Source organism: Micropterus salmoides, unplaced genomic scaffold (genome assembly GCF_014851395.1).
Source record: "Micropterus salmoides isolate LMB-PRFRI ecotype aquatic unplaced genomic scaffold, ASM1485139v1 Ms_hic_scaffold_4, whole genome shotgun sequence".
NCBI lineage: Eukaryota > Metazoa > Chordata > Actinopteri > Centrarchiformes > Centrarchidae > Micropterus > Micropterus salmoides.
In genome coordinates, this window is record NW_024043372.1 from 18,052,980 (window position 1) to 18,080,662 (window position 27,683).

The window sequence follows — 27,683 nt, forward strand, 5'->3', positions numbered from 1 at the left end:
CATTAACGATAGATAGCCTGTCTGGCAGTAAGTCGTTGCTTGGCTACTTTTAAAGTGTACATTAAAGCCCCAAATGTCCACATTCCTCATCTAACTGTGTTTTGATGTTTAAATCTTGGCTCTCCTCGATATAGTCATGCCACTCTTGTCATTTCGAGTTGTAACATGGCAGTGCAGGTCAGAGGATTGCATGGATATGAAAATTGACGAGTCCAACCAGCGTTTACCCCAGCCAATCTCAGTCAAGGCCCACAAGACAATACCCATCATGGCGGTGAGACCACCTGATGCAATGCACAAAAAGAATAACAAATATGAATCTCTCCTCTATAAGTCCAATCCACAGGTCCATGTATGGAAAACTAGTTGTGTTGGTCACACAGGGGCTCATCTCCTTGTGGATAAGCTTAGCTTCACACCACTGAGACCAAGAAGCCTCCTTTGATGGGATTTTACAGCCAGTGATCCAGATCGCATAACCTGCATACCATGAAGACCTTTCGGCAAAGCCTTCCTGTAAACAGTTTGTCCCCTGTCCGGTAGACTGACAAGAAAGTTCCCACTTCTTTACTCTCGTTGCTCTACCTGGAACTCATCTGTTTGCTTAATAGCCAGCCCTCTCAGCATCAGTACAGGCACAATACTCTCTGGGGATAGCCCTCTGATGAGAAGTGGCTGGGATGGGGAGCGGGAGAAGATCTCCTGGATGTGCCTGTCATCGGTGTCTTATTATGGCATCTATGCTCTCTTCAAAGAGCCCTTTGTTTCCAGGGAAAAGGTTACAGTATTAAATTATACAAGGAAGCATTACACTGTCTGCTCTTCCATAAGCCTGGTTTGTTTTAAAACTTATACTTATAAACACTTATAAAGAAATGTCTTAAAGAGACATTCCTCAGGACTGCCCAATGTCTCCCCTCACTTAAGTAGACAGGAGGTTTTGTTTCCCTTTTTGCGTGACAATGGCCACTCTCTTCGACGCGAGGCAGGGCTTTTATCTCTGTAACCAAAGACGTGGCAGCGCTTTGAGATGGGGCAAACTAATCACCCTTTTCTCTGAGCCATTGAAGCAGGATAAAAGGAAGCTCACACCACAATCCTCCCACTCCTGTGCACTTTGCTTTGCACTATCTGTACTGTACCTCAGTCAGCACAATGCAATCTGTGGGACTGTTTTCAACAGCACCTCCGACATCCAAAAGGAAAAAATCTGCTTTGCAAAATGTACAGCTTTAGCAAATCCTCTGAAATCCCCCAAAAGAAGGGAAGATTTGGGAGATGGGAATGCTTTGTGTTGAGATAGTGATTTAGTGTCTGGCACTTCTGAGGTCTCTCTCTCTCTCTCTTGTGTTTTCCCTCTCTCTCTCGCTGTGTGTTCCCTAATAAAATGTCAGTGAGGTAATTCTAATGATTTGTGGTTATTGTGAGGTAGTTTTTGTAGGAGTTGAGGGCCTAATTGTGTTGTAGATAAAACACACAGTGGCTGGGAATTGGCTGCAAGTTGAGTAGCTTCCTTTTGTTCACCTGTGTTATGCCTCTATATCCACCAATTGTACAGATGTTGACGTCCTCTCGCAGTCTTGCTGTGAATTGCCTCCGTTGTTGTGCTCTCCAGCATTCTTTGCCTAGCATAATTAGTCACATATTTGGAAAAAGAATATACCGCAGCACAGCAAACGTCTGGTTATTTTCACATTTTATTCTACAATTTTGACCCCCTCCCTCTTGTTTTCCATATCTTTGTGTTTCAGGCTATACTATCATCTAATTATGAAGGTTTTCCATTGACACAATAGCATGGATTTAGATTTCTTGAGCGGTTTGCAAATAAGAGATTTTTGTTTACAAGTGCTTAATGTTTTTTCCGGCATTCTGTACAAAGAATGCGCAAAGTGTAGAGTCAGGCTGAAGCAGTTTTCTTGCAGAATTGCAAATTTGTGCTGCAGCGTTAATTTTCATTTACTCTGCATTGCGTATCTGTGAAAGAGTGAGAAATGCCCTTCACAGTTTCCAAGGTGATGTTTTCAAATGTCTAGTTTTGTAGAAGATATTCTGTTTATAGTGATATAAATCACAGCATTGGAGAAACTGGAGAATTGTTGATTTAAATGATTAATCAATCATGAAAATAGTTTTTAAGAGCTTAGAGCCACATCTTTTCAATTGTGTTTCTTTATTTTACAATATATCTAATGACTTCTTGTCCACAAAAAGTCAGCCGGGGGACTTGTGGAAACAGAAAACAGATTTATGAAAACCCCAAGTGCAACTGAGGTGATTGTGCATTTTGTAAAGACTCCAATTGGCTCAGATTGGACTATCTGGTTCTCCTGGAGGAGAAGAGCTCTTGACATTGTGATGGCGACTTCCTCCACTTTAAAGTTTGCGGAGGGCCACTCAATCACCGAAGTTAAACCTTTTACCTCAACAAGTAGCCACGGGCCGGGTGAGGATGGAGGGGGTTAGTTGGGAGTGGAAACGAGCAGTTATGTTGATTGATGGCAACAATATGCTTTGTGACAGGGGCTGAGGAGCAGGCACAATGACTCCTCCAGTTTGTCGTCCTCGTTAACTGCTGAATAGGAACTGGCCCCCTTTTGTGGTGGGAGCAAGCTGGCGAAGGTAGCTACATGTGAAATAGGTCCAGTAGCCAGAAAAGAGGAAATGGTCCTCTGTCTATCCATGGGTGGTCTGTGTCTGTGTGTGTGTGTGTGAGTGAGAGACACAAAACAACAACAACTATGTCAGCATCATGGGGACCGCATCGTGCTTAGCTGAACACAGACACAGACCCAGACACATACATAGAAATAGACAGAACTCAACCAACTGAGACATAACATGGTGACTTGTACACCAAAGTAGTGGTGTAATTTAGATTGTTTGGTCCATCAAAATACTGCCTGTTTTTACACTGACATATTCCTTTTTATCTTATGAGTAACAAGCAGCAGAAGGCAGCAGAGAACACTCAGAACAAATTGAAGCTATACCACATCTATGTACAAATTTGTGGGACTGCTGTCCTATATTAGGATGGCTATGAGCAAATACCAGTTTACTCAACCTGAGGTCTGTTTGATGCTGTTGGTTCTAACTGGAAAAACTTGTAATGGGAGCAGATTTTTGAATTACACTTACTCTAGTAAGAGTCTGGTGAGCAAACTCGAGTCCACAGACAAGAGGTAGACGCAGACTTAAAGCAATCACATGCGATTGCTGTGCAGGTACAGATGTGGGTGTGTTGCAGGATGGTGAATGTGGCTGTGCGAAAATATTTCGAGCTAGCCAGCTTGGTCAAAGTATAAATGATGCTTGTTTTTCAAATGAGTGTTCTTTAAATTCTGTTTAAATACTTTGCTAGAAGCAAATGCCTCTTCCTGTTCCTTCAGTGGCGTTCATGCCAGATAGAGGCAATATTGTCAAGCTGCAGGCATGACGAACAAAAGCAGTTTTAGACAGACATCATCAGAATCAAAAGCCGTTTTAGACAGACATCATCAGAATCACATTTAGGTGTAAGGTTAGAAATAATAATAAAGTATTTACAGCAGGTATACATTTGAAAAGGTGATCAGTCTAATCTATGACACTTTTGGGTGGGTGGACAATGAAGGAGGCTGCGGAAAACACAATGTTCAACTGGCTTGTGCTGCTGTATGACACTACATATACACTCACCTAAAGGATTATTAGGAACACCATACTAATACTGTGTTTGACCCCCTTTCACCTTCAGAACTGCCTTAATTCTACGTGGCATTGATTCAACAAGGTGCTGAAAGCATTCTTTAGAAATGTTGGCCCATATTGATAGGGTAGCATCTTGCAGTTGATGGAGATTTGTGGGATGCACATCCAGGGCACGAAGCTCCCGTTCCACCACATCCCAAAGATGCTCTGTTGGGTTGAGATCTGGTGACTGTGGGGGCCATTTTAGTACAGTGAACTCATTGTCATGTTCAAGAAACCAATTTGAAATGATTCGAGCTTTGTGACATGGTGCATTATCCTGCTGGAAGTAGCCATCAGAGGATGGGTACATGGTGGCCATAAAGGGATGGACATGGTCAGAAACAATGCTCAGGTAGGCCGTGGCATTTAAATGATGCCCAATTGGCACTAAGGGGCCTAAAGTGTGCCAAGAAAACATCCCCCACAACATTACACCACCACCACCAGCCTGCACAGTGGTAACAAGGCATGATGGATCCATGTTCTCATTCTGTTTACGCCAAAATCTGACTCTACCACCATCTGAATCTGTCTCAACAGAAATCGAGACTCATCAGACCAGGCAACATTTTTCCAGTCTTCAACTGCCCAATTTTGGTGAGCTCTTGCAAATTGTAGCCTCTTTTTCCTATTTGTAGTGGAAATGAGTGGTACCCGGTGGGGTCTTCTGCTGTTGTAGCCCATCCGCCTCAAGGTTGTGCATGTTGTGGCTTCACAAATGCTTTGCTGCATACCTCGGTTGTAACGAGTGGTTATTTCAGTCAAAGTTGCTCTTCTATCAGCTTGAATCAGTCGGCCCATTCTCCTCTGACCTCTAGCATCAACAAGGCGTTTTCGCCCGCAGGACTGCTGCATACTGGATGTTTTTCCCTTTTCACACCATTCTTTGTAAACCCTAGAAATGGTTGTGCATGAAAATCCCAGTAACAGAGCAGATTGTGAAATACTCAGACTGTCCCGTCTGGCACCAACAACCATGCCACGCTCAAAATTGCTTAAATCACCTTTCTTTCCCATTCTGACATTCAGTTTGGAGTTCAGGAGATTGTCTTGACCAGGACCACACCCCTAAATGCATTGAAGCAACTGCCATGTGATTGGTTGATTAGATAATTGCATTAATGAGAAATTGAACAGGTGTTCCTAATAATCCTTTAGGTGAGTGTACTGTGTGGTTCCTGTTTGGTCTGAGTGGTGTGCATGCTATTATCATCTCAAATCCACATCTCTAAAGCCAGGAAAAGAGAGGAAATGTACAATGAAGCGGGCCAAATACTGGTGGTGCAGGTGTTGCTTTGATTTGTGATGTGATTTAAATGTCAATATTCTCATCCTGATATTTGGAAATGGGGCGGCACGGTGTTCCGGTGGTTAGCACTGTGGCCTCACAGCAAAAAGGTCGCGGGTTCAAACCTCGGTTGCCCCCGCCTTTCTGTGTGGAGTTTGCATGGTTTCCTGGCTTCCTCCCACTGTCCAAAGACCTACGGACTAGGTTAATTGGTGACCCTAAAATTGTCCTTAGGTGTGAGTGTGAGTGGTTGTTTGTCTGTGTGTGGCCCGATGGATTGGCGACCTGTCCAGGGTGTACCCCGCCTTTCGCCCGATGTCTGCTGGGATTGGCTCCAGCCCCCGCGACCCTGTACGCAGGATAAGCGGTTGACGATGGATGGATGGAAATAAGGATGAAAATATATTTCTCTCTTATGCATCTGTGTAATACAGACTTACAGTATGACAGTATATAGGGGGCAGCAAATTCTCCCAGATATTGTAATTGCTGGTCTTGCATACTGAGTAATTTTTTGCTAAGAATTATTGTACTTGCTTTGTCAAACCGAGATAGTGTCTACTTGGTATTTAAAGTCTTTCAAAGAAACCTGTCAGAGATCATTCTGACATAGCCTGCCCTGGTTTTCACACATTCCTCTGCATAGTGAAACATGTTTTGTTGCCTTAAAATACAGTGCTTGGCTCCACGCTTACCAATTATGGCACCAAACAGAGCCCTGAGCGCAGGCCTTTGTGTCTGTGACTTCCCCTAAATGTGGTCTCCCTCTGTGTCGCACTCTGGGGGTTAAATAGATCGTCGGAGCCTAAACAAACACAAGGCTGCCCCTGTGTCGATGTGGTCATCCCCTTCAGAAGCTATAAGGGTGACACCTGCTCATTGGTTTTCAGTTTCTCGGCGCGAGTCGCTGACCCCTGCTTTCGCTGTCTCTTCTTTTTGTTGTAGCTGCTAATCCTCTCAGAGAAGGTGTCTTTGTAATAGAGTGGAGGCCTTCACAGCGACAGATGAGAGTGAGTTTTATGCCACGCTGCATGCCACATTAAGGAATCATTTTGGGGAAGATTAAGCAGCGTATGGGGCTCAGGAAGGGGGCAGACCAAAAATGTCCTGGTTAGCTGCCAACAATCCTGTGTGTCTCACATCTCAGAAGAGGGAATGTACATTCCCCTTGTTGTCACTTAGCCATGTTACCCTGACTGGCTCCGAGAGACATCTGACCTTTTTCTTTGTTGCTGGTAATTTAGTCAATTTTAAAGCATTTTCACCACAATTTAGCAATGTCTCATTAATTTGATCTCTCCCAGCTGGTGGTGATTTAATTGTCCTGAAGAAATTTGCATGTATTTGGAGCCATGCAATTAAATCTGACCACTGAGTAATGCTTTTTTTCCTTCTTGTCTGTCATCAGCAGCTTTCACCACATCAAACTTCCCTCACATTAGATAATCACAGAAGTAGGGATAGCTATATAACTGTATGCTGAACAGTGTGTCATTCTGTAGCCACACTGTCTTGGGGAACTGGAAGTCATCATGGGCAGATAGGCTGTGGTGAGATGGTCTTTCGTTTGGAATAGGATTTTAGCGGCTTCACAAATGCGATTTTGGTCTGTTAGGTTTTGAGCACAAGAACGTAAATGTTTTTGACAATGAGTTCAGTGAAACTCTGATTGCTGGGGTGGGCTGTGAGAGACAACAAGAGAGAGATAGCAGTGTGTGTGTGTGTGTGTTGTGAACTCCCTGGATGGTCCAACTGTTGAGCAGGTGTCTGAGGACTGGGCCAGATGACAGGCGGATGTTTAGGCTGAGAGACATGGCTGAAATTACTCCGGCTCATCTGTGATTATTAAAGATCACTTCTTCGTGTCCTGCTTCTCCGTTGTCTGGAAATGTAATGTAATTCTCCATATCTGTCATGATACAGTTGAAGCCAGACTGTAGATAGTCTTAAGTTAGCGTATATTTTCACACCCTTCATATTTTGCTTTCCTCAGCTTGAATATTTGATTGTACCTATCTGTAGGGGATATTTGTACATAATTAGGGCTGCAGATAATGCTTTAAAAAATAATTATCAGTTTTTATAACAAATGGAAAGTAATTTAGATACAATATCTGGACTTTCTGGACACAGTATTCCAGAATCCAAGATATTAGATCAGATTTATTTTTTTGCCTTACCAACAGTCCATAAAGAAAATCAGTGAATCTTAACAGATGAGAAGATATAACCAACAAATGTTTAGCATTACTTTCTTGATGAATTACTTAAATGATCATCATCAACTCAATTATCAAAATTGTTCCTGATTAAATGTTTTGGTTGAATTTATTGATTAATCAACCAATTGCTTCAGCTGGTTAAGTTCAGACCTTAATTGTCCTGAAAGAGGAAATTCCTTTTGCAGCAAGGCCGCATAAAAACAAAGAAATACAGAAAACACAACATGACAATTAAAAACAGTGAAAGTGCTGGTACTATACACACATGACAGAACACAATAAAAGGTTCATAAAAGCAAGAAAAACTGCAATAGGAAGAACAGGGATCAGATAAAGTTTAAATCAGCAAATGAAGGCAAGCAGAAATCAGTCCAGGTCACGTTCATACTATCACTATGACCATATATGGCCAATAAATGGCATCAAAACCGGCAGCGCCTGGTGTGATGATAGGCCATGCCGCCTGTGGTTGGATTAGATGGGCAGAAAAAATTCATACCTGGCAGGAGATGCACACTTATACTGGTTTCCAGTTTCTTCACAATCATCTGAGGGAGGGATTGACATCTAAATTCCTGTTGTGATTAGCTGGACCATGTTTTTTTTCACTCCCAGTGTCCACATGTTGCCAGACGGGCAGAGCAATGGCAGACATAAATCTTCTGGACCTGTCATCACTAAGCACTGTACTGTGTTCAGGAGAGTGCTAACAACAGGCCTGGCTTAAACAGCTGTGTCTTACTTCACAGGGATATTAGCCTCGACACATCAGATACAGGCCGAGAGGCTTGAGCACACGTGTACTGTACGTGCGCGCACACACACACACACACACACACACACACACACAGTTTTGAGCGACGGACTGTCATGATTAATGTGAATGGATGGAATGTGATGCTGCACCTCTGTGACGGATTCACATGTTCTGAGTTACCTAGTGGCTCTCACTGTTTATGCGTCCTAGATTCTTTAAATTTTATGTCTTAACGAGCAATAACAGTTTGACTTAGAGGGATTTATGGACACAGGGTCACTGGCTCCAGAGATGGATGGACCTGTGGCTCTGTGATTTTATCCCATGACTCACCCATGCAACATCTGAATGATTGCTGTTTGACTGAACTTTGGTCATTGTAACAATCAATCAAGGTCATTCTCAGGTAATGTTCTAAAACTGTGCGGGAAAGAGGCCACTTTACCTAAAGTCAGACAAGGTGTTATTGCCACTCATCATAAACACTCTCATTCTGTGAAAATGGAGTTTAGAAATTTCTTTTACTTGGCCAAAAGCCTGCTTCTCTGCTCAAAGAGTACCAAGCGGATTCCTCTTACATTGGTTAGTGTTAAAGGAGGAGAATCAAGGTTCCTCTTCAGTACGTGAGTTAACAGACTGATGATGATAAGGCTTTGATGGAAAGAGGTCAGAGTTTGAAACTGCAGATATTGAAATCTCATGACAACAGGCAGGTGTCTCTGCTCCACTTACAATATTTTTTTCCTTTCACCCTGTCTGTCCACGTGTACTCGTGCAGCGGTGTGTAGCTACGGTGTGTGCTTCAATGGGGGCCAGTGTCGGGAGGGATCCACCCAGCTTTGTGACTGTCCTGCAGGGTTTAATGGACCCAGCTGCCAGTATGGTGAGTAAAATCCTGTCCGTGTTTCATCTTTATGATGTCTTGTCTTCTATTCTTTTTGTATTTTTTTCGTGTTGTACATTTCTTAACTTCTTTTTAGAAGTCACTGCACAGTTATATCAATCTATTCTCAGCATTTAACCCATGTCCATCTGTCATTGTTTCTGGATGTATATTGTATATGATTGTATGTAGAAAAATACTTACAGGAAAAGTAGGACTCATGAAAACTTTTCTTGGACTTATTGAAACCGAAAGCAGCTTGCCATCTGATCAAAAACACCCTTTTGGCTCTTTACTGGAGCCTACAATTCTGATCCTTTTTGGTCAACTCTCCAGGCCTCCCTGCTGAACTCTGTCTGAGTGATCGCCTTTCTCTACGAGTGAATGAGATTCTCTTCACATCAGCAGTTGGCTTCTTTTACCAGCAGCCCAAGTATTTTATCAGCAACTCCATTGTTGAATTTGAGCTGTTGAAGTAAAACAGTGGAGTATTCTGTTGTTTTTCTGATAACACCACACGACAGGAAATTCCTCTTAGCGTCAACTTTTTACAAGAGTCATCCATCTCTCCCTCAAATTATCCCTCCTAGACACTACAGGCTTTGTTGCATAAGTCAAGTTCAAACTGCGGGGACAGCTGAAAATCATGGTCTCCTTTTGTTACAATTGTCTGACTTGACTTTATGCTCTCTGGCCAGCATCCAGGATCTCCAAGTTCATCTCTAACGTACCAACTTCTTTATCCAAACATGATTGTCTCAGGAATTCTCTCGTGATACAGATGTAGCTTTGTGACACCTTTTTAGCACACTATAAATTAACTTCCTCATTGTCTATTAGACTGTAGGACTTATGATCAAGCCTTGGGAAATGCAGCACTGACAGGCCCTCTATATGATCAGAGCTCTCTGTGGTAGCTAAGCTGGCCTGGCTTACTTCTGGTTACTTCATGCTTGAATGAAAGACTTAATCATAAGCACAGAGGGTCCATGAACACACATGCCCATTGAGGGGCTGCTTACGCCCATTGGTTGTCTTTTTCATGCCTGTCCTGATGGACCTAGTGGAGGTTTTTGAGAAGATTGAAGCCATCTGTTGAATGTGTTATTTGCTGATCAGAAACATTTACACTATAGATTTACAGGAACTTTAACATATAAACACAGTTACTCTGTATAAACACACAGGAATACTCTCCTCTGGTTTTAATGCTCTGTATTCTAAGATGATACATGTATGTCTGGAATACATGTACAGTATGTATTTTATTTACAATAAGTCCCCTGTCCTCAATGATCTCTACAGTAGCAGCTCATAAGTCACTTTGATCACAGCTTTGATAACACAGAGCAGCACTGCTGTGGTGGCATATTTCCCTGACACATAAGAATGTATCGTGGTATAGAGTGGTGAAGCTTGGGCTAGTGCACACAGTGCGGGGTACAATGCCTGTCATTCTTTACTCCTCACCATGAAAAACAATGTAGTGCTAAACGTCCTAATACCTAACCTAAACCTAAGACATGAAAAGTAAGACTGATGTTGAACCCTAGCCCTAAAATCCTGACATAACCTGTACACCCTAACGAAAAATAATAAAAACATCGTTCTGACAACTCAGTAGGTGCAATACATTATTCTATTATGATCATAACGAGTCTTTCAAACTCCCCTGCCCATCAGCTGTAGATGGTGAAATAGAAAGACATGTGCGTAACATCTGTTAAGTGACACAAGACAGACAGGGCACAAGAGGAAATGTCGAAGCTGTTTAGCTGCTCGGTTTATCAGGAAACTGTCAAACTATTATCACATCAGTATGGGACAAAAAAAAAAGAAAAGAGGAAAGGATAAAATATCTGTGCTGTATGGTTTCATTCATTTAAATAGTTTCTATGTTCCTCAGATATGAATGATGAGTTCCTAAGATACCAGAACATTTAAACATTACACACATTATTTGGACAAAAACATATTAATCAGTTCCAAAATACAAAACTAAATGTGATCAAACACATCTCTTCTCTGCACTTTTTTGGTTTTAGAAAATATACAGTGCTGTTAAAAGGGTTCTACATTTTTCATTTTTATGCTTTTATTTATGTTCTCATTTTAAAATATCAAATAAAACATGGACTGGATGATAAAATCTTTGTCTGACACTTGAGTTTTCTGTGTTCCCGGTACCAGACGTACAGTAAGGGGTTCTGGCATAACTGTTCCTTGGTGCAAGGTGCATGAAGGGAAGCAGTCTTGATTGAAACACAACCAAATGCGTTACTTAGGGGTGTACTCACTTTTGTTGCCAGCGGTTTAGACATTAATGGCTGTGTGTTGTCTTATTTTGAGGGGATAGCAAATTTACACTGTTATAGAAGCTGTACCCTCACTACTTTACATTGTAGCAAAGTGACATTTCTTCAGTGTTGTTGCATGAAAAGATATAATCAATTATTTATAAAAATGTGAGGGGTGTACTCACTTTTGTGAGATACTGTATATATCTATTTTCCCCCACTTCTTCTTGTGGGTGTCTGTCTAAAGAAGACTACTTTCATCGCCTGTTTGAAGTATGTTTTTTTCAGTTGTCATTCAATTCTTGGCTACCTAATATTTCTTTTTGATGTTCACTTGACTATCTTTGTTTCCCATCACTATATAGGTTCCTTCTCTTTCAATTTGGCTTCCAGGCGGCCCCTTAGCTGCACTGTTATGATATCATTGCAGACATCAACTTTCCCCTATTCCCTTCCCACACATTGAGATCATTGAGTATTGTTCTGCATTGTGAATGATAGCTGTCATCAATGGGCACCTAGAGGCCCTTGCTTGTGTAGAGCTATGCAGCAAACCCCCACACCCTGATCCGCCCTCTATTGGAGGCCATTAGTCCGTAAACTCTCTGGCAGTTATATTGCCCTGTGTTTGGCATAGAATGGGCCGCTGGATGACGGGTGTGGGGCTGTTGGTGACTTCGCCTGACCCTGGGCAACATTTGGGATGATGGGAGTCAGACTTGGGCAGGAATACACTCACAGCTGTCCCATTTTTTGAGGTCCTGCATGTGCCAAATACTGGTCAGTTCAAAGTCAGTAGTCCAGAGGGCAAAGGCATAGGTGCAGGCTGAGAACTAAGTGGCTCATTGGAGGAAGAGTAATAACATCACTTCTAATGAATGACTCTGTTAACTGAGCGACGGCTCTGTTATATAGTTAAGCCATTAAGAAGTACGCTCTGTGGTGGTCAGGCACACATCATTTCGTTGTAACACTATCACATTGTTGAGCCCTGGATAAATAACCTTGTTGGGTAGACGAGAGCACGCCGCTCACACAAGCTGCTGTGATAATTCACTGCTGCGGTCCACATGCTTCACACAGCTGTCAGTCACTGCTTGTTTCTCTCTTGTCATGTTTACATAAAAGCTGAAGCCGCAGCGCAGGACGTGACGAATGCGTGGAGCTGCAGTTCACTCAAAGATTCACTCATTTAATCACTTTAGATGGTTCTCAGCAATGTAAAGAATTCCTCCACAGTCGCATGTGTTGAGATCCTGTTGAAGATCTTTTGATGTGGTTCGTCTGTGTTTGTGTATAGTGATTGGTGTGTGTGTGTATTTATGTCGTTGAAGGGGGCCAATTAGTGCCCTGCTCTCAATAGTTGTCTGAAGCTGTCATGTGTTTTGCCTTTTAGTAGCATTGTGTCTGAGTGATGTATAAGACAGTAATTACTGTTTTTTTGTATTTGTGGCTTAACTCTGTGGTAAAGCGAGGGCCGGTGCCTAGAGGCTCTTCTAGTCCTTTCAAGACAATAAATTCCATTTTATTGGAATGGGTCATTTGCCTCGTGCTCGTACTTTCCAAACCATATCGTACAGTAGGATTGATCCATTTCAAGTTTGTGTAATTTGAAATGACTGAGACTTCTATGGGATAAATTTTTATACTTTCCTGACTGCAGTTCTTTTAACAAAGAGTTTTAGCAAGTTGTAACATTTTGGTGGCATTACATTTTCAACATTAAGTATTTTAAATCTGTGAAACCCACCTTAGTCCCACATGAACACAACATTTTCTGTCAATGTCACAAACATTTAGATTATTTTACAGGAGATTTTCTATAGTTTGTGTTTTTATCTGTGTTTCTCACTGGTTTGAAGGTTAGAAGAGTTAGGTGCTTGGTTAGAAAAATCATGTCATGTGCTTCTGTGCACCAATCAAGGTTTAGCAACTTTTGAATCAAACCGTAATGACAGTCGTAGGGTTGTTGGTAGGCCACTGTCAGTCAAACTTAATCAAACCACACCCACACAGTGCTAGTTAAGCTCAGTGTTTAAACTATTAATAAATAACATCTAGGGATGTTTATTTCTGTACTTTAATTTTGATTGTTGCTTATTGAGTCATTAATATTTAATGTTGTAGAGAAATATTTAAGACTTGAAACCAAGTTTTCAAGGGCATTAAGGCTTTGCTGCTTCCTTCAGAAAGCTGCATCTTTAGCTTAACATTTATAAGTTACAATTTAATTAACAATAAATTTAATAAACCTATTACAGAGTTGCCAACCCTTTTCTGTAGCCATGTATCTTTTTGCATATGAAATTTTTTCTGCTTTCGCACTGAAGTCCTCTCCACCTTGTCTATATCCAGTGGAATTTAGTCACTCTGTGCCTGATGTACTTAGTATCCATCCTGTCATCAGTAGACAAGTGGTATCCTCTGGGATCAACAGCTTCCAAGGCTTTTAGACCTCTGGCAGGGCAGATGTCTTCATACCAGCTGACATCTGGGCTCAGCCGCAGACAGACAGATGAACAGAAAGGCAGTCAGGCACTTCATTCCTTTAACATGAAACTCTAAAATGTATATCTTTTAAAGCTACAGCTTGTGTACTTTTCTGAGGTGAAAAGTAAATGTCAGTAATCTCAAATACATAAAACTGATGGATTGTGTATTAACTTGATGAGAGTTATTTGAAACAAATATGAGGAATCTGATATGACAGTTAAATCCTTTTATAGCTGAGGAAAAAATGTTCCAAATAGAAATAATCTGATATCTGAAAATACTGTACTTGTTCATTTCCAACAGGTTTACCATATATTTATTAGGCTTTTGCTTGTTGATCCCAAACTGTGAAATGTTTTACTGAAAGAGCGCTTTCTCTGTTACAGTAATTGCGTCCCATTTATTTGTTCTCTGCAAATGATTTCTGAACCATAAGCTCATATCTTGGCTGGGTTTGGGGTCAATGCAATGCCATGAGGACCAGCTTGTTCTAGACATCACTCAAGAAAGACCCTCTACTGATGGCTGTCATCATTATCATTATTCCGTAACGCTTCAAAGTCGGCTCCCAGGCATGCTTTCTCAGCCACACAGCCATGTTGTCTTTGTAGCTTTTAGTCAAATGTTAGTGTGTCATACCATCTGTAAAGTTACTTACATTCATCCAGTATGATTATCAGTAACTGAGTTTATTCCTATTATCCAGAGAGATTAACACCAAACTAGTGAATATGAGTTTTAGTTTAGGCTTTTAAACAGTTGACTGAAGCGCTAAATAATGAGGTCAGTTATTTCTGTGGAGCCTGTCGGTGCATGACGTGAGTCCTCCACAGTCTAGTGGCTGAGGTGCTGAGAAATGGCACAGAGGGACCCCGAGATCCCTCTTTCATCAAAACCCTGTTATAGCTACAGAGATATGAACATGTCTGGGGGTATTTCTCATAACCTTCGATTAACATGTTCTCTGATGTCAGATCACATGAGTCACAATTACATAATAGTAGTGGTGGAAAGTAACTTTTTTGCTCAAGTACTGTACTTTTTGATTAAGTACCTGTTTTGTACCTGTTCATGCTATTAATACTACATAAAATGTAATACTTCTACGCTTGATTTCAGAGCAAAATATGTTACATAAATATATTTGACAACTCTAGTTACTGGTTATTTTTCCAGATGAAGTTTTCACTTACAAAACACTTCTATAATGCATTGTTACCCAACAGCACATAAAGTAGTTATCTCCACCTTGGCCAACTACAACACAAACCACAATGCTGCTTAAACTTTAAAGCTAAATTTTTCTGATAATATGTAGCACAACTACATTAATTTGTCATTTGTCAACAGTATTTGTATTTGTGCACTCTGGTATTTCTACAGTTATATGAACGATTTTAATAAGACCAAACGAATAAACTTTGGCCTTAATTTCCTATGGTGTAGATGTTTTTCAGTTTTCTGGTTCTATCTTGGAGCTGCACTGTGAAGGTGCATGCTTGTTAGCATGGTTGCAAAGTCAGGACAGCAACCCTGGAGCTATTGTGAGAATTCATTGTCTTGTTAAAGGACACTTGTTGAGTTGCACAGGACCTTTTGAAGTACACAGACTTGAACGAGGGTCGTCTGGTCAAGAATTCAGTGGATGAGAAAGATGGCTGTAGAAAAATACCATGAATCCTTTTATATTGAGTATGTGATGGTACCATGTCAGGTCAAAGATGTGAGGAGAGCAGTGTAATTTAGACGGTTAGTACTTGGACCTCTTGACCTAGTGGTTTATGTATTTTAACCACTAGGTACAGCTACTTGTCACACAAGACCTCTCACATCTGACACACATCGTCTTTCTTGCTGCTTCTGTCCATCTTTCACTGTCTTTTTTTTCTTTGAGTTGAACAAGGTACCAGAAAGTTTCATGTGTCTGGAAAATATGTGTTTCAGTTTTTATATAGTCAGTGAGGGTGACTTCAGATGTTGCTCTTTGCAGTGCCTCTGTTGCTTCTCTAATAGCTGCCCTACTCTGCAATTACTTAAGGTTCAATAGTGGTCTTTCCTCATATTAACAGTCTAGTGGCCTGTTGTGACCTGTCTTTTGACACCCCTCCTGGGGAGGAGTGCTCTAACTGCTCCATGTTTGTTGAATTGTGATAAATGTGCACATCTTCCTACTCACAAATGTGTTTTTTTTTTCATTTTACATGTCTGTTATGCGTTCTGGGTTTATTCCTTCTTAGTCATGGGAATCACTGTACCACATGAAGGCCAAATCAGCACAAAAATGTGGGTGTTTCATGCCTCCCAGATGTTAAATCCCAGTTAACACACACAGTGGCATGTTGGTCAGGAGTGTTGCTGGACTTGCCATCACTGACAGTGGTTTTATATTTGAATACAAGAGGGTAATCACGTGACATTTGCTCATCTTTTTTAGCCTTGCAAAGTGGAAGATCACCAGTATTAATAGTTTTATTAGTATAACTCTGTGCTTAGTTAAGCTGATTTATGTGACAATGGTGACTTTTGTGCTCTCCCTCTGTGCTGAAGATTGCAGGGGAGCAGATAGGTTAAAGGTCAGGCCAGCATGTGGACTTATTCTGTACCATTTTAGAGCAGGCCCTTCCAGGGCTGCACCCACTAGTAATGAACAGGAGGAAGGCTACACGTACACGCCTGTAACCCCCTATTTGAAAATGCAGGGTAACTGCTATCATCGCTGCTGCTCATCAAGCCATTTAGAAACTGACCGTGACAGGAGGGAGCAGCAGTGACACTGATGGTATCAGTCATGTTTAGTGGATACAGGTCCGCATGGGGCTGGGTTGTAAAAGAGAGCATCTGTTGGCTGTATGGTGAAACCATTTCACACATGCTGCTCACCCTGGCAAGGGTACAAGTTTGACCCTCAGTTGACTTTTCTCTGGCTAAATATTTAGTGTGTCTGCTCCCTTCATGTCCAGGACCTCTGAGAAATGTAATGAGAGAGGTGCTTTCAATATCATGTCGGCCTTGAAACCCTCCCCATTTTAAAAATAAATCCTTGAACTACGAGTACCATTCAATGGTTTTTACTTGAGATCAAGAAAAACAATTGACAAACCTCCCTGCTGAGCTAGCTGAGCACTTTAGCGTGTAAGTGCACCAAAATGAAACACATGCATGCCGTGGTCCTGACAGTTTCCTTTCCTCAGCTTAAATTAGTATGTGATCCCATTGTGATGATTAGCCAGTGTGGCTGATAATTGTTTCTTCTTTCACTAAGGAAATACAAGTTGGTATCGTTTTTGGTATATTTGAAAGCAGTAAGTGGTCCACGAAGAAGAGGAGGTGCAAAAGATCCAAACATGAATATGCTCATGCCAGCCTTAAGAGAATGTGAAACTTGCTGTACAGCCCTTTTCCACTCTAGGAATTTAATAACCTGTTTTCTGAGCCTTTCCTAAATCTAAACGTTTGGGTACCTTGTATATACAGTCTATGCTTGTGAGGCTTTGGTACTAGCCTCTCCTTGCATTTCCACTGTATTTAACAAACTGATATTTTGGGTATACACTATTAAAAAGGCAAAAACAGGACAGGCATTAATTTAATCTGATGTTTGGTAGATGAGGGAAGTAAGCGCTTGTTGGACAGACAACAATGTAACATTTATGTGAAGATAAGATTCAAGTTTATGTGCTGATGGATAATCTTTGTTCAGACTGCAGGCAAATCAGATTTGACTGTCAACACTGTTATTTGCAAGTGATCAGATGGGCCTCTAGTGCCTTAAACTAGCTTTATTTTTCTATAGCCTACTGTTTTATCTTTTTAATATTTCCTCTGCATTGTCTGGCTGTGTTTGTCCCCATCTCTGCCAGACATTGAGAAATCTTCTGGTTTCTCTTTTTGTTTTCAACCATTGGCTCTTGCTTGCTCTGAATGGGGCCCCTGTTATGGGTGGTGTGGTGTGGGGACAGAGTGGACCCAAATGCAAAGTTCAGCTTTGACAGGTTTTATTGAGAAAAGGGGGTGAGGGACTGGAGTCGAGGGAGAGGTGGATGCCGGGGAAACACAGGTACGGGGAACCGAGGAGACTGGGACCAGAGGGCCGGGGAACACTGGGGCCGAGGAAACGAGGAGGCGACGGAGAACAGGGAGGACGTCGTGGGGAAAGTCCGAGGAGGAGAGGACCGGAGGATGAGCCCAGCCGACTGAACAGAGGACGAGAGTGAGTGAACCTGGGAGGAAAGCAGACAAAGAGACAGGGTTAGTGACAGAGGCGACAAAGCACAGGGAAATTGAGAGAAATCAAAAAACATGAGAGCCTAAATGCAGAGGTGGCACTGGGTACGGAGCAACGACGATCAAGCAAGAATGGTGTGGAGGACCGGGGTTGACTACTGGCAGGTGTGGCAGGCTGACAAGGTGGCTGATGAGGTACAGGTGCGGGTTGTAGGCTGGGCTCAGGAGCGGAGGGAGAGAGAGAGAGAGAGAGAGAGCACACACAGGGGAGGAGACACAGGGAGGCAGGCAGAGAACAGAGAAAACCCAGGAAAAAGCAGAATAACTGATGAAAAGGAGAAAAAAACAGGACACTCACCGTCAGCCGGGCTGCCACCACAACAGCCCCACCCATTTAGTAGCATGTCCTGAGCAGCGCCGGAATTTAATTCTAGGAACATAAATGGCTGTTTTCCATTGCAGTGGGAAAAGGACTATTAATGTGCCACTGATTGACAGGTATAGCACCGTATTTTATATGCTCTAATAACACAATTAGATTACAAAGTAGCTGTGACCATTTCAAATCCACTTTCACCTTTGGCAACTTCATCATAGAAAAGATTCCAGGAATATCACATATTAAATTTTTCCTGTTTTCTCAAACTACTGTACATAACAACTGGGAAATTTTGGCTGGGTTGAAAGACTTTAACGCTCACCCATAATTCACATGATTATCTTTTATTTTGCTCAGCTACCCAGAGCTAAAACAACACGAGTTTGTAAATCTGTGCGATCCCCAGCTGCAGCAGTTTATCACTCATGATTGGTGTGTACGTCCTTCATTGGGATGTCAAAAGGTGTTGGTCATTAGTTTATAGAGCTGTGATATGACCATCACCACATGTATCTGCTCAAAATCAGGCTGTTATGCTTCTAGAGCATTTTTTAAAGTAGGATATAAAAAGTTGTAAAAGTCAAATGGCTGATAATGGGATAGTAAATGTCAGAAAAATCACAAGCAGTCTAAATCATTGTCAGGGTTTCCCTTTTCCTCTCTGATGGGTTTAACAGGCTACAGCTGAAGTGGCTGTGAACAGGTTGAAGTCTGCTTTTTTACTTTACTCTGAGAGAATTACGTCTTTGGTTCTAACCTTAAAAACACAAACAGAATGTGAGGAATTTTGTAATGAGAGCTGTTTTAACAGTGAGCAAGGTCAGACGGTGACATAATCTTACTATTCATAACTTTTGATGTTTTTAACTTTATTTGTGTTACAATGCAATCTCTTCAGTCAGCCGTTAATAGCAATTTAAATGGACCATTCACAGAGCCACTGACGTGTTTTCTGTTTTTTTTGCCATTTGAAGGTTTAATCCCGTTCTTTGAGTATTGTTCACACTCAGCATAGCGTGACTTCCAGAGCAGCTGAAATGAAGGAGTCCGCGGAGATGTAGGCACTGCCCGGAGAACCAGAGGCTCCTAGCAAATCTTTTCTCACACATTCTGCACCGCTTTGTCCAGAACTCCTGTGATTCTTTGATTTATTACCTCTTTGGTTTGAGAGAGCAAAGCATGGGATAGGGAAAGGGAATAGAGAGGGATGTATAGAAATAAGCAGTTGAGACCTTATTGTGGAAAGTTTTCGATTAATTTTTTGATTAATTTGTCAATGCTTTTTGCGAATAATTAATCCCATCCATCCATCCATCTTCATCCGCTTATCTGGGGTCAGGTCGTGGGGGCAGCAGCTCCAGCAGGGGACCCCAAACTTCTCTTTCCCGGGCCACATTAACCAGCTCTGACTGGGGGATCCCGAGGCGTTCCCAGGCCAGTGTGGAGATATAATCTCTCCACCTAGTCCTAGGTCTTCCCCGAGGCCTCCTCCCAGCTGGACGTGCCTGGAACACCTCCCTAGGGAGGCGTCCAGGAGGCATCCTTACCAGATGCCCAAACCACCTCAACTGGCTCCTTTCAACGCAAAGGAGCAGCAGCTCTACTCTGAGCTCCTCGCGGATGGCCGAGCTTCTCACCCTATCTCTAAGGGAGACACCAGCCACATGCCCGAGGAAACCCATTTTGGCCGTTTGTACCCAAATAATTAATCATTTAGTCTAAAATTTCATAGTCGAACATGCCCATCACAATTCCATACATGCGATACACAGTCCTGCTACCTGTTTCACACTACTGATCGACAATTGGTAATGGTATCAAGTAAGGAAACATAGTAGTGCACGTGCAAAGGCAAGGAAAACATAATAATACACTACATGTTATATTACTCAAAAAGCTGGATTTGCAAATATTGTACGAGGAAGTCAACGAGTTTGTCAGGCTCATGGATACACACAATGCATTTTGGTGAGTAACATTGAACATAAACATAAAAAATCACACCTTTAAACGTTCATCGAATTTTTGGTTGTTTAATTTTACTGTTGGTCAACTAATCAGTTAATTTGATAATAATTTTAGCACTACTTCTGTCAGAAAAATGTTCTGAGGGTGAAGGAAAATTTAGACCCCCCCCTGTAGGGGTGCACAATATATTGATTCAATATCATTATCGCATTATCATGTTGTGCAATATCATATTGAAAATGTCCCGGAAAGTATACAGTATTCAGTTTATTTTGTGGAGAGATGCTTCAGTTGGCTGTGTTTGAATTAGAGCCCAATTGAAATCGCTGTGTAATGATGTTACATTGGCCAGTTGCCCTGTCACATGCAAGTGTCCACTACACAAACACATGCTACGGAGAGTACCACACAATGCGCGTGCATACTTCCACAGCGTGTGAGTGAAGAGCGAGATAGGGAAATAAATTTTTATTTATTTTTAAATAAAAAAGATGACTATGATGAAAACAGAGATCGAAGACGAAATGTATAGGACCTTTTGTGTTTTAACATATGTTTAAGAATATCGAAATTAATATAGTTCTCGCAATATCCATGGTCAATATTGTAATGTCACATTTTGTTACTATCGCACAACCCTATGAGCCTTCCCCACAAAAAATGTATTGATGATTAAATTAGCAATGACACTGACAAGGGTGAAGGGGTTATTTTTTCTTTGGCAGGAATTGTTTGATCCCTCGTAGACAAAAGCAATGGATCCTTAAATTCAGTCAGTATTCCCTCTTCTTTTGCTGCCCCATCCTAAACCACTGTGAGATATTTAGGCGAGAGAGAGACAGACAGAGAGAGAGAAGCCCTTTTCCAGTGAAGGCAGTAAAGCATCTCTAATGAGAGGGAGTGCGTTGCAGTCAGGGTGGGGTATGTACTTGCCCTCCTACCTGCCATTGCATCCTGCGTAGCACCCTAATCTCCCATAATTGTGCCGAGTCTGGGCTCCCACCCTGTCTCATTAGGCTCTTTACAGCATTCCTGATGAAAGGTCGCTTCTGGTCGCGCTGGGGGCGAGTGCATTAAGTTTGTGTAAATTGGCAGTGACAAGAGTTCGTAAAATACAATTAGAGGAATAATCAGCGTGCACTGATCCCTTTATCTGACAGTGGTGCCCTGGTTCTCCTTATCTACCGCTACCTTCTTACTTCACTGAAATCTTCCTCTGATTTTACTAAGTCTGCTCTCTGTTCCTCCTTATCAGCTCCTTGTGTATTCCAGTGAACCAAACTTCTAATTTCTGTTTTCCCTCCAGTGTCTTCCTGATGTTTCGTGAGGTGTGAAAAACAAATGCCAATCTGAAACAAATGTTATGAGGGGGTGTCAGTCGCTTTCCACATGTCAATGCAGTTTAAAAAAAATCAGACTGTAGTTTGAATCTCATAACTCTGTTTTACCTCATCTAAGTACAGACTGCTTTGCTGGCATTCTTGCTATGGTCATGTTATGTTAAACTTAAACTGTCAGAGACATTTGCAGAAGTAATCATTTATAGCTGTTAGATTGCACATATTTAAGGGAGCACTCAAAAAAATCCCAAAGCATAACAAACACATACATAAACATCAAATCCTAAATGTGACCTTTGACGATTACGCAGACTGGCCTGTAGGGAGCACACAAATCTGACAAACACATTTCTGTCCTCCTCATCAAGTCTCTCAAGGAATTGACCTTATCAGTGACAGCTGATAGGACACGCATCATATGTCATTTTAACTAGAAGGAGCTAGCAACACTTAGCAACAGTTTACTACTTCTTGACTGTGCTTATTGTAGCTGATACAGATTAATTAAAATATGCCATCATCGGTCCAGGTATCCTTGGGGTCAGCTTAGGACATCTTTAACTAATATGACTGGACGGGACGAGTCAGCTGGTAGCCAAGCAGCTGATGAATGAGCCACGGATGGTAAATCATGAATGAAGCATGCCAGTCGGCCAAATGCAAATGCGACTTCAACACTCTCCCTGAATGGGAGTCTTTATGTCTATCTAGAGAGTAAGTGTATGCTTTCTGGTGGAATCGCCTAATTAACAACTGAGAGGCTGCAAAGAAAAGAGACTTAGACTTAGGATATCTGGCTTCAGGCTGCCTCATCTATGTGGCGCTCCCATCTTGTTGCGGCTGTCCTGCTACCTTTGTGCCATGCTGGGTATGAAATCATCAAAGACAAAGCTTATTTCAAGGTCAGGAAAATACATCGATGTTATAGCTCTGCATGAGCTGGTTTTTGCACCACCATGAAAATAAAGCCTTGTGCCTTAGAATTAGATGTAGCCAGGGGACTGTGTATTTGACTGCTGTTCTTTTCAAGTTTGAACAACTGTGAAACCGCGTTGTGTCCCACTTCAGCTTGTGAAGAAATAATCAGTATCAGTATTGATTCTCCCTGTACACCCTGAGCATGAAAGTCTGTCATGTACCTGCCACCTTTTGCCCAGCAGGTAAATGTCTCTGAGCAGACACTGAGCTAAGACCCTGCACATACCACAGCAGCATTTCTCACACATGTGACAGAGAGGGAGACAGGCTGGAAACCACAACAAGTAATTTTTTGGATTCCTGCTGGCCTGCATGTGTTGTCCCACTCAAAACTCCTGGGTCAGAGTTGGAAAAAACCAGTCCCAGCAGGTAGAGCACTGAGAGAACACGCAAAGGGTCAGAGGGCAATCCCCTGAGATCCACAAGGTATTTGTTCCTCCTGTTTGTCTGTGTAGATCATAAAATATTATTCTGGAGACACGCATAGGTTCATGCAGCTGTGTTGCAGTCTGTAACTTTTACTGACGTTAAAAATGATTGACAGAAGTCATAAATGTCTGGTTATCCGCAGGTGAAGGGAAAAACAACTTCTCCCCAGACTCATTGCTCTGTCAGGCACCTTCCATCAAATGATTACAGTCAGAACAGTGATGTGAGAGAACTTTGCGATTGTCTCTATCAGCATAAAACATGATTTTCAGTTTGAGGTCTATGACTTCTTGTAGGACAGCCTGCGTCTGGGAATGAAGGAGTTATGATAGTTACCCTAAACTGCAGTGAAGAAGAGGGTAAAAAATTAATCTGAGAAGCAGCTGGCTTAAGCATGGACTATCCCATCACACATAAACATGCATGAGTACCTACACTCAAATGTGTGCACATGAAACGCATACTCTTGCCCGCTTACCTGGCGGTGCAGTGAATTGGATCATCAAAACGGGGTTTAGAGGAGTTTAGGGCTCATTGGAGCAGAATGTTCACTAAACAAACTTAAACACACAAATCCTTGTGGTCAAACATGCACAAATAATAAAAGTCCCTTGATTAATATTTTTACCAAGAGTCAGTCAGCCTCTCAGTGCTTCTCTCAGCACAGCAGTATGCTACTTGTCTGTGGTTGCAGCAAAGATTTTCATAACTTTACCAAAATCTGCACAAGACTAGTGCTGCAACTAATGATAATCCCCATTGTCGATTAATCTACTGATTAATTTCTCAATTAACTGATTATTCGTTTGGTCTATTAACATCAGAAGATGGTGAACAATGCCTATTAGAGTATTCTTGAACCCAATGTCACATCATCAACCAACCAAAAGTCCTAATATTCAGTTTATAGTAATTCCCACATTTCAGAACCTGGAAATTGATCCAAATGGTGTCGATCAGCTGTTAAATTACTAATCCTTTCATCAACTAATTGTTGCAGCTCTACATACGACGCTAAAAGCTTGTGATGATTTTATATTTCCAGAGAGAAAGTGTTTACATTGACAGTTAGGGTTTATTTAGCGTCATCCGAGGTACAGCACCTTAAAACGCTTTGGTTTCATCACTGAGACGAGTAGTTGCCACCTGGTTGCAATGCCTTTAAAAAAAAAATAAAATAAAAAAAACCAAACTACTGCACACTGATCTGACTTTGACTACTTTATTTGTGATATCAGATCAGTGTGCTGTAGTTTTTTATTTTTTTTGATAGACTTATCCTGCTATCTACCAGCACCTCATTGTTGTTGCTGTGCTCGGGGAATGTTTTGTTTTGTTGCGACGCGCTCAGTGCCTATACTGTAACACCCTTTACTCCACGGTGAGACTTTTTACTCCAAACTTGAGACAGACGAATGACTTCATGGAAACATTAGAGGTTTGTGAAAGGAGGTACAGGAGTCTTAAACATCAGTGGATACACATCACAGGGTTCTGTGTGTGGTTAGTCTGTCATCATTAAAGGGGACATTCTGCTTTCAGGAAAGCCACATCACGTCCGAATGATGCCACTTAACAGCTCAGCTGCCACGGTGGCCACAATTACAGGGCATCAGGAAGAAACTTGTTCCCATAACGAGCACTAAGAATGCGTCAACTAGGATTAGGGGTGGACATTATTGGAAGCTTAATACAGACTTTTCTGGTGTAAGTCAGTGCGGTGAACCAGAGTGTGCACTTGGACAAGTTAAGTGTGGTCTTCTTTGACGTTGAATTATTATATTGTGGCAGCTGTGTTTTAGTTACAGGTTAAATGAGAGAGAGGAAGCAGAATCACATAGTGTCAACTTGATAAACATCCAGCAGCACATCAGGGCTATTATAGATGTAGCATGAGATTGACAGCAGGGGGCAATGTTGTACTTGAGCTGATGCCGTGCAGAGAAGGAAAAGAAAGAAATACGTCCTGTTTTTTGTCTAATGTGTAAAATCATGGCCTCAATGTTTAATTTGTTGAAAGAGCTTACCAACCAATGTTATCAATTTCAGCCATCTCCTCTCATATTTACACGAAAGCTTTGCCTCCTGAAATACCGTGAAATATGCCAGAAATGTGCTACCAAACCTTCTGTTTGTTGTTCACTAATATATTTAGACCTTAAGCAGAAGACCAACCTGATTACACCTGGCATGTGAAGTGAACAGGCTTCTTGATCCCTGCCCTTTTTTGCCTGCAGTCTACCTGTAAATGTTCCATACCACAGAGACAGCAGTCTGATAGAAAAGCATTACAAGGAAACCTTAGAGCTTAAAGTACAGAATGACCCAAACCGCAGAGGTAATGCTTGGATAAAACATTTTGAATGTATCTTTGGGATTCTTGTGATATCTGACACCAGGAGAATATCCATGTAAAATCCATGACGGGTTATAGGGTCCGTTAAAATAACTTTTATAATAACTTTTGTGAGCTTGGGTGAGCACATTTCACCAGTTCATCTGTTTCATTTGAGCTTCTGCCAGGTAGCCTTGTGGCGCTGCAAAAGGCAAGTTTATTTATATTACACGTTTTAACAAGAAGGCATTCAAAGTGATGTATATAGGACATAAGAGGCATTAAGGCAATATATAAAAGAGTTAAGTAAAATAGAAAATAAAAATGATCGAAATGTAGTTTGATAAAAGGCAGTTGCAACAGAGCAGTGTAACTGATCTTTGAAAAGACCCTTGAAAAACTTTAAAGGGTCAGTAATACTGGGGGTCAAAGGTGCGGATGAGTTTCCTGCGAAAGAGTATGAAGTAAATTGTCAGTTCAAGTTCATAGATGATTGGTTTGCTAGTCAGACAAGATGTTGTCATGAACCGTCCTGCTGGCACATGTGGAGGTCAGTCACACAGAAATCCCCGTCTGAATGAAACCTCTGACTCTGATACGTCTCACGGAGCTTCTAGGTGATCCCCATCTTTATAGCACCTGGTAAATGAAAGCAGCTGGGAGGACAGCAGGGAATGCAACCAGGAATGAACACTAGCAGAGCACATTATTAACCAGCAGGATTTTAGATCAGGGCCTTAAAAGGAAAGGTTAGGCTATCCTTGGCGTCCCCCCTCCTGATCCTCGATGAATTCTTCAATTTTCCAGTCCATGACCCCCTGAGATAATATCAGAAGTCTGGTGTTTTTTGTAGGCCCTCTCGCGGTCTACCCAGACATTAGCCCCGCCCTCCTGGGAGCAGTGGCTGTTGTCCTTATCACAGGAAGTCACACAATACAGCAGAGGAATGTAAACCCTGAGCTTTGCAGCAGCTGAACTTTCAGAAACACAATCGAGAGTTTTAATTCTTTTGTTGTTTTTAATTCTTTACCTGATTGCTTTGGAATAGAGTTTTTACCCATTTTATGGATGTGTTTTTGTTTTGTATTTCACTCACAAGGAGACATAACAGCATTGAGCAATTTGGTATTGGCTCATAACTTACTCTGAGGTTTGTTATCCTCATTAAACAATAGAAAAGAAAATTAGAAACAGCCAGTAAATGCATGTCATTTGCTGTGTGAGTCTCTGCTCTTTTCCCAAAGGTTAACGTTTTATTTCATAAAAATGTTTTTTTGTTCTTAATGATGTGAGCAGTCTTGGTTTCAGGCAAGGTGGTCCACCTCTGTTATACAGCACTACGGGAAACCCTAAATACTCTGCAATAAAATACCAAACCACTAACTACAGGCTCCAAAATGAGTATACAGTTAAATCAACACCTCTTTGATAGATTTTTAGAGTACATTATAAGCTTTTTAGTGCGATTAGTTAAATGATAGGTTCATAGTGTTTTCATGCCTCTGCGTCACGTTGTCTTTGCATTCTGATCATTCATCTGTCTTTGTCTTCCCAACTAAATTGAATAATTGAAAGTACATCACTATTTGCAGATATTTCATAGACTAAAAGATTAACGAAATAGTTGAACATTTTTAACAATGAATAATCATGTGCAACTCTCCCTACATGGGTTTGACCCTGAGCTTTAGCCTTTGACCCTGACCTAGGGGCTGCAGACACTACTTTGGTTCAGGCATCTGAACTCCCCAGAGTCTCAGGTCAAGGAGAAGAAACCTTGGTGATCTGATGTTCACTGGACGTTGATCTTTAAACGCCCTCCTTGCCAACAGCTCTTGTTTTGATGGTTTTTTTTAGATGTGTCTCATCACTCTGCTGGAGGTTCAGCTCGGTGACGGATTGATGAGGGGTGAGGGTGATGAAATGCACCCTGGAGTCAGGTGAAGGTACAGCCTCTGCTCCAATCCCCAGACTCGCTCATTCAGAGTTCATTGAGTTTACCATTCAGAGAAAATGCTTTTTATGGCAGGGAATCTTTCTGTTTTGAAATGAGCTTATACTAGTACATAGATATATACTGATTAGAAAAGGTAATCTTTCCATGTTGCAGCCACATATAACAAAAATCTGGTTCATCTCTCTTTTTTGTTTTTTATGGCAGATTTTTGGAACTATTTATTGATTTCCAATGTGGTCCTCATTGTAAAAGTGCATCAGTATAATTGAAGACATTGTAATATAAGATATTAATACCATACAAACAAACTAAAAGTACATAACAAATGTTCATTGCCATTTTTAAGACATAAAGCCTGTGCGCATGGCTTTCCTCTAATGAGTTTCTTCTGTCCTCTA

General features: G+C 41.5%; 1 protein-coding gene across 1 annotated transcript in view; it reads left to right on the forward strand.

The window, feature by feature from the left end:
* megf6b (multiple EGF-like-domains 6b) overlaps nucleotides 1-27,683 on the forward strand; it is a 62,437-nt gene that overhangs the window by 2,463 nt on the left and 32,291 nt on the right. The window contains exon 4 of the mRNA XM_038696185.1: nucleotides 8,781-8,885. Coding sequence (XP_038552113.1) covers nucleotides 8,781-8,885 — 105 coding nt within the window. The remainder of the gene's footprint in view (nucleotides 1-8,780; nucleotides 8,886-27,683) is intronic.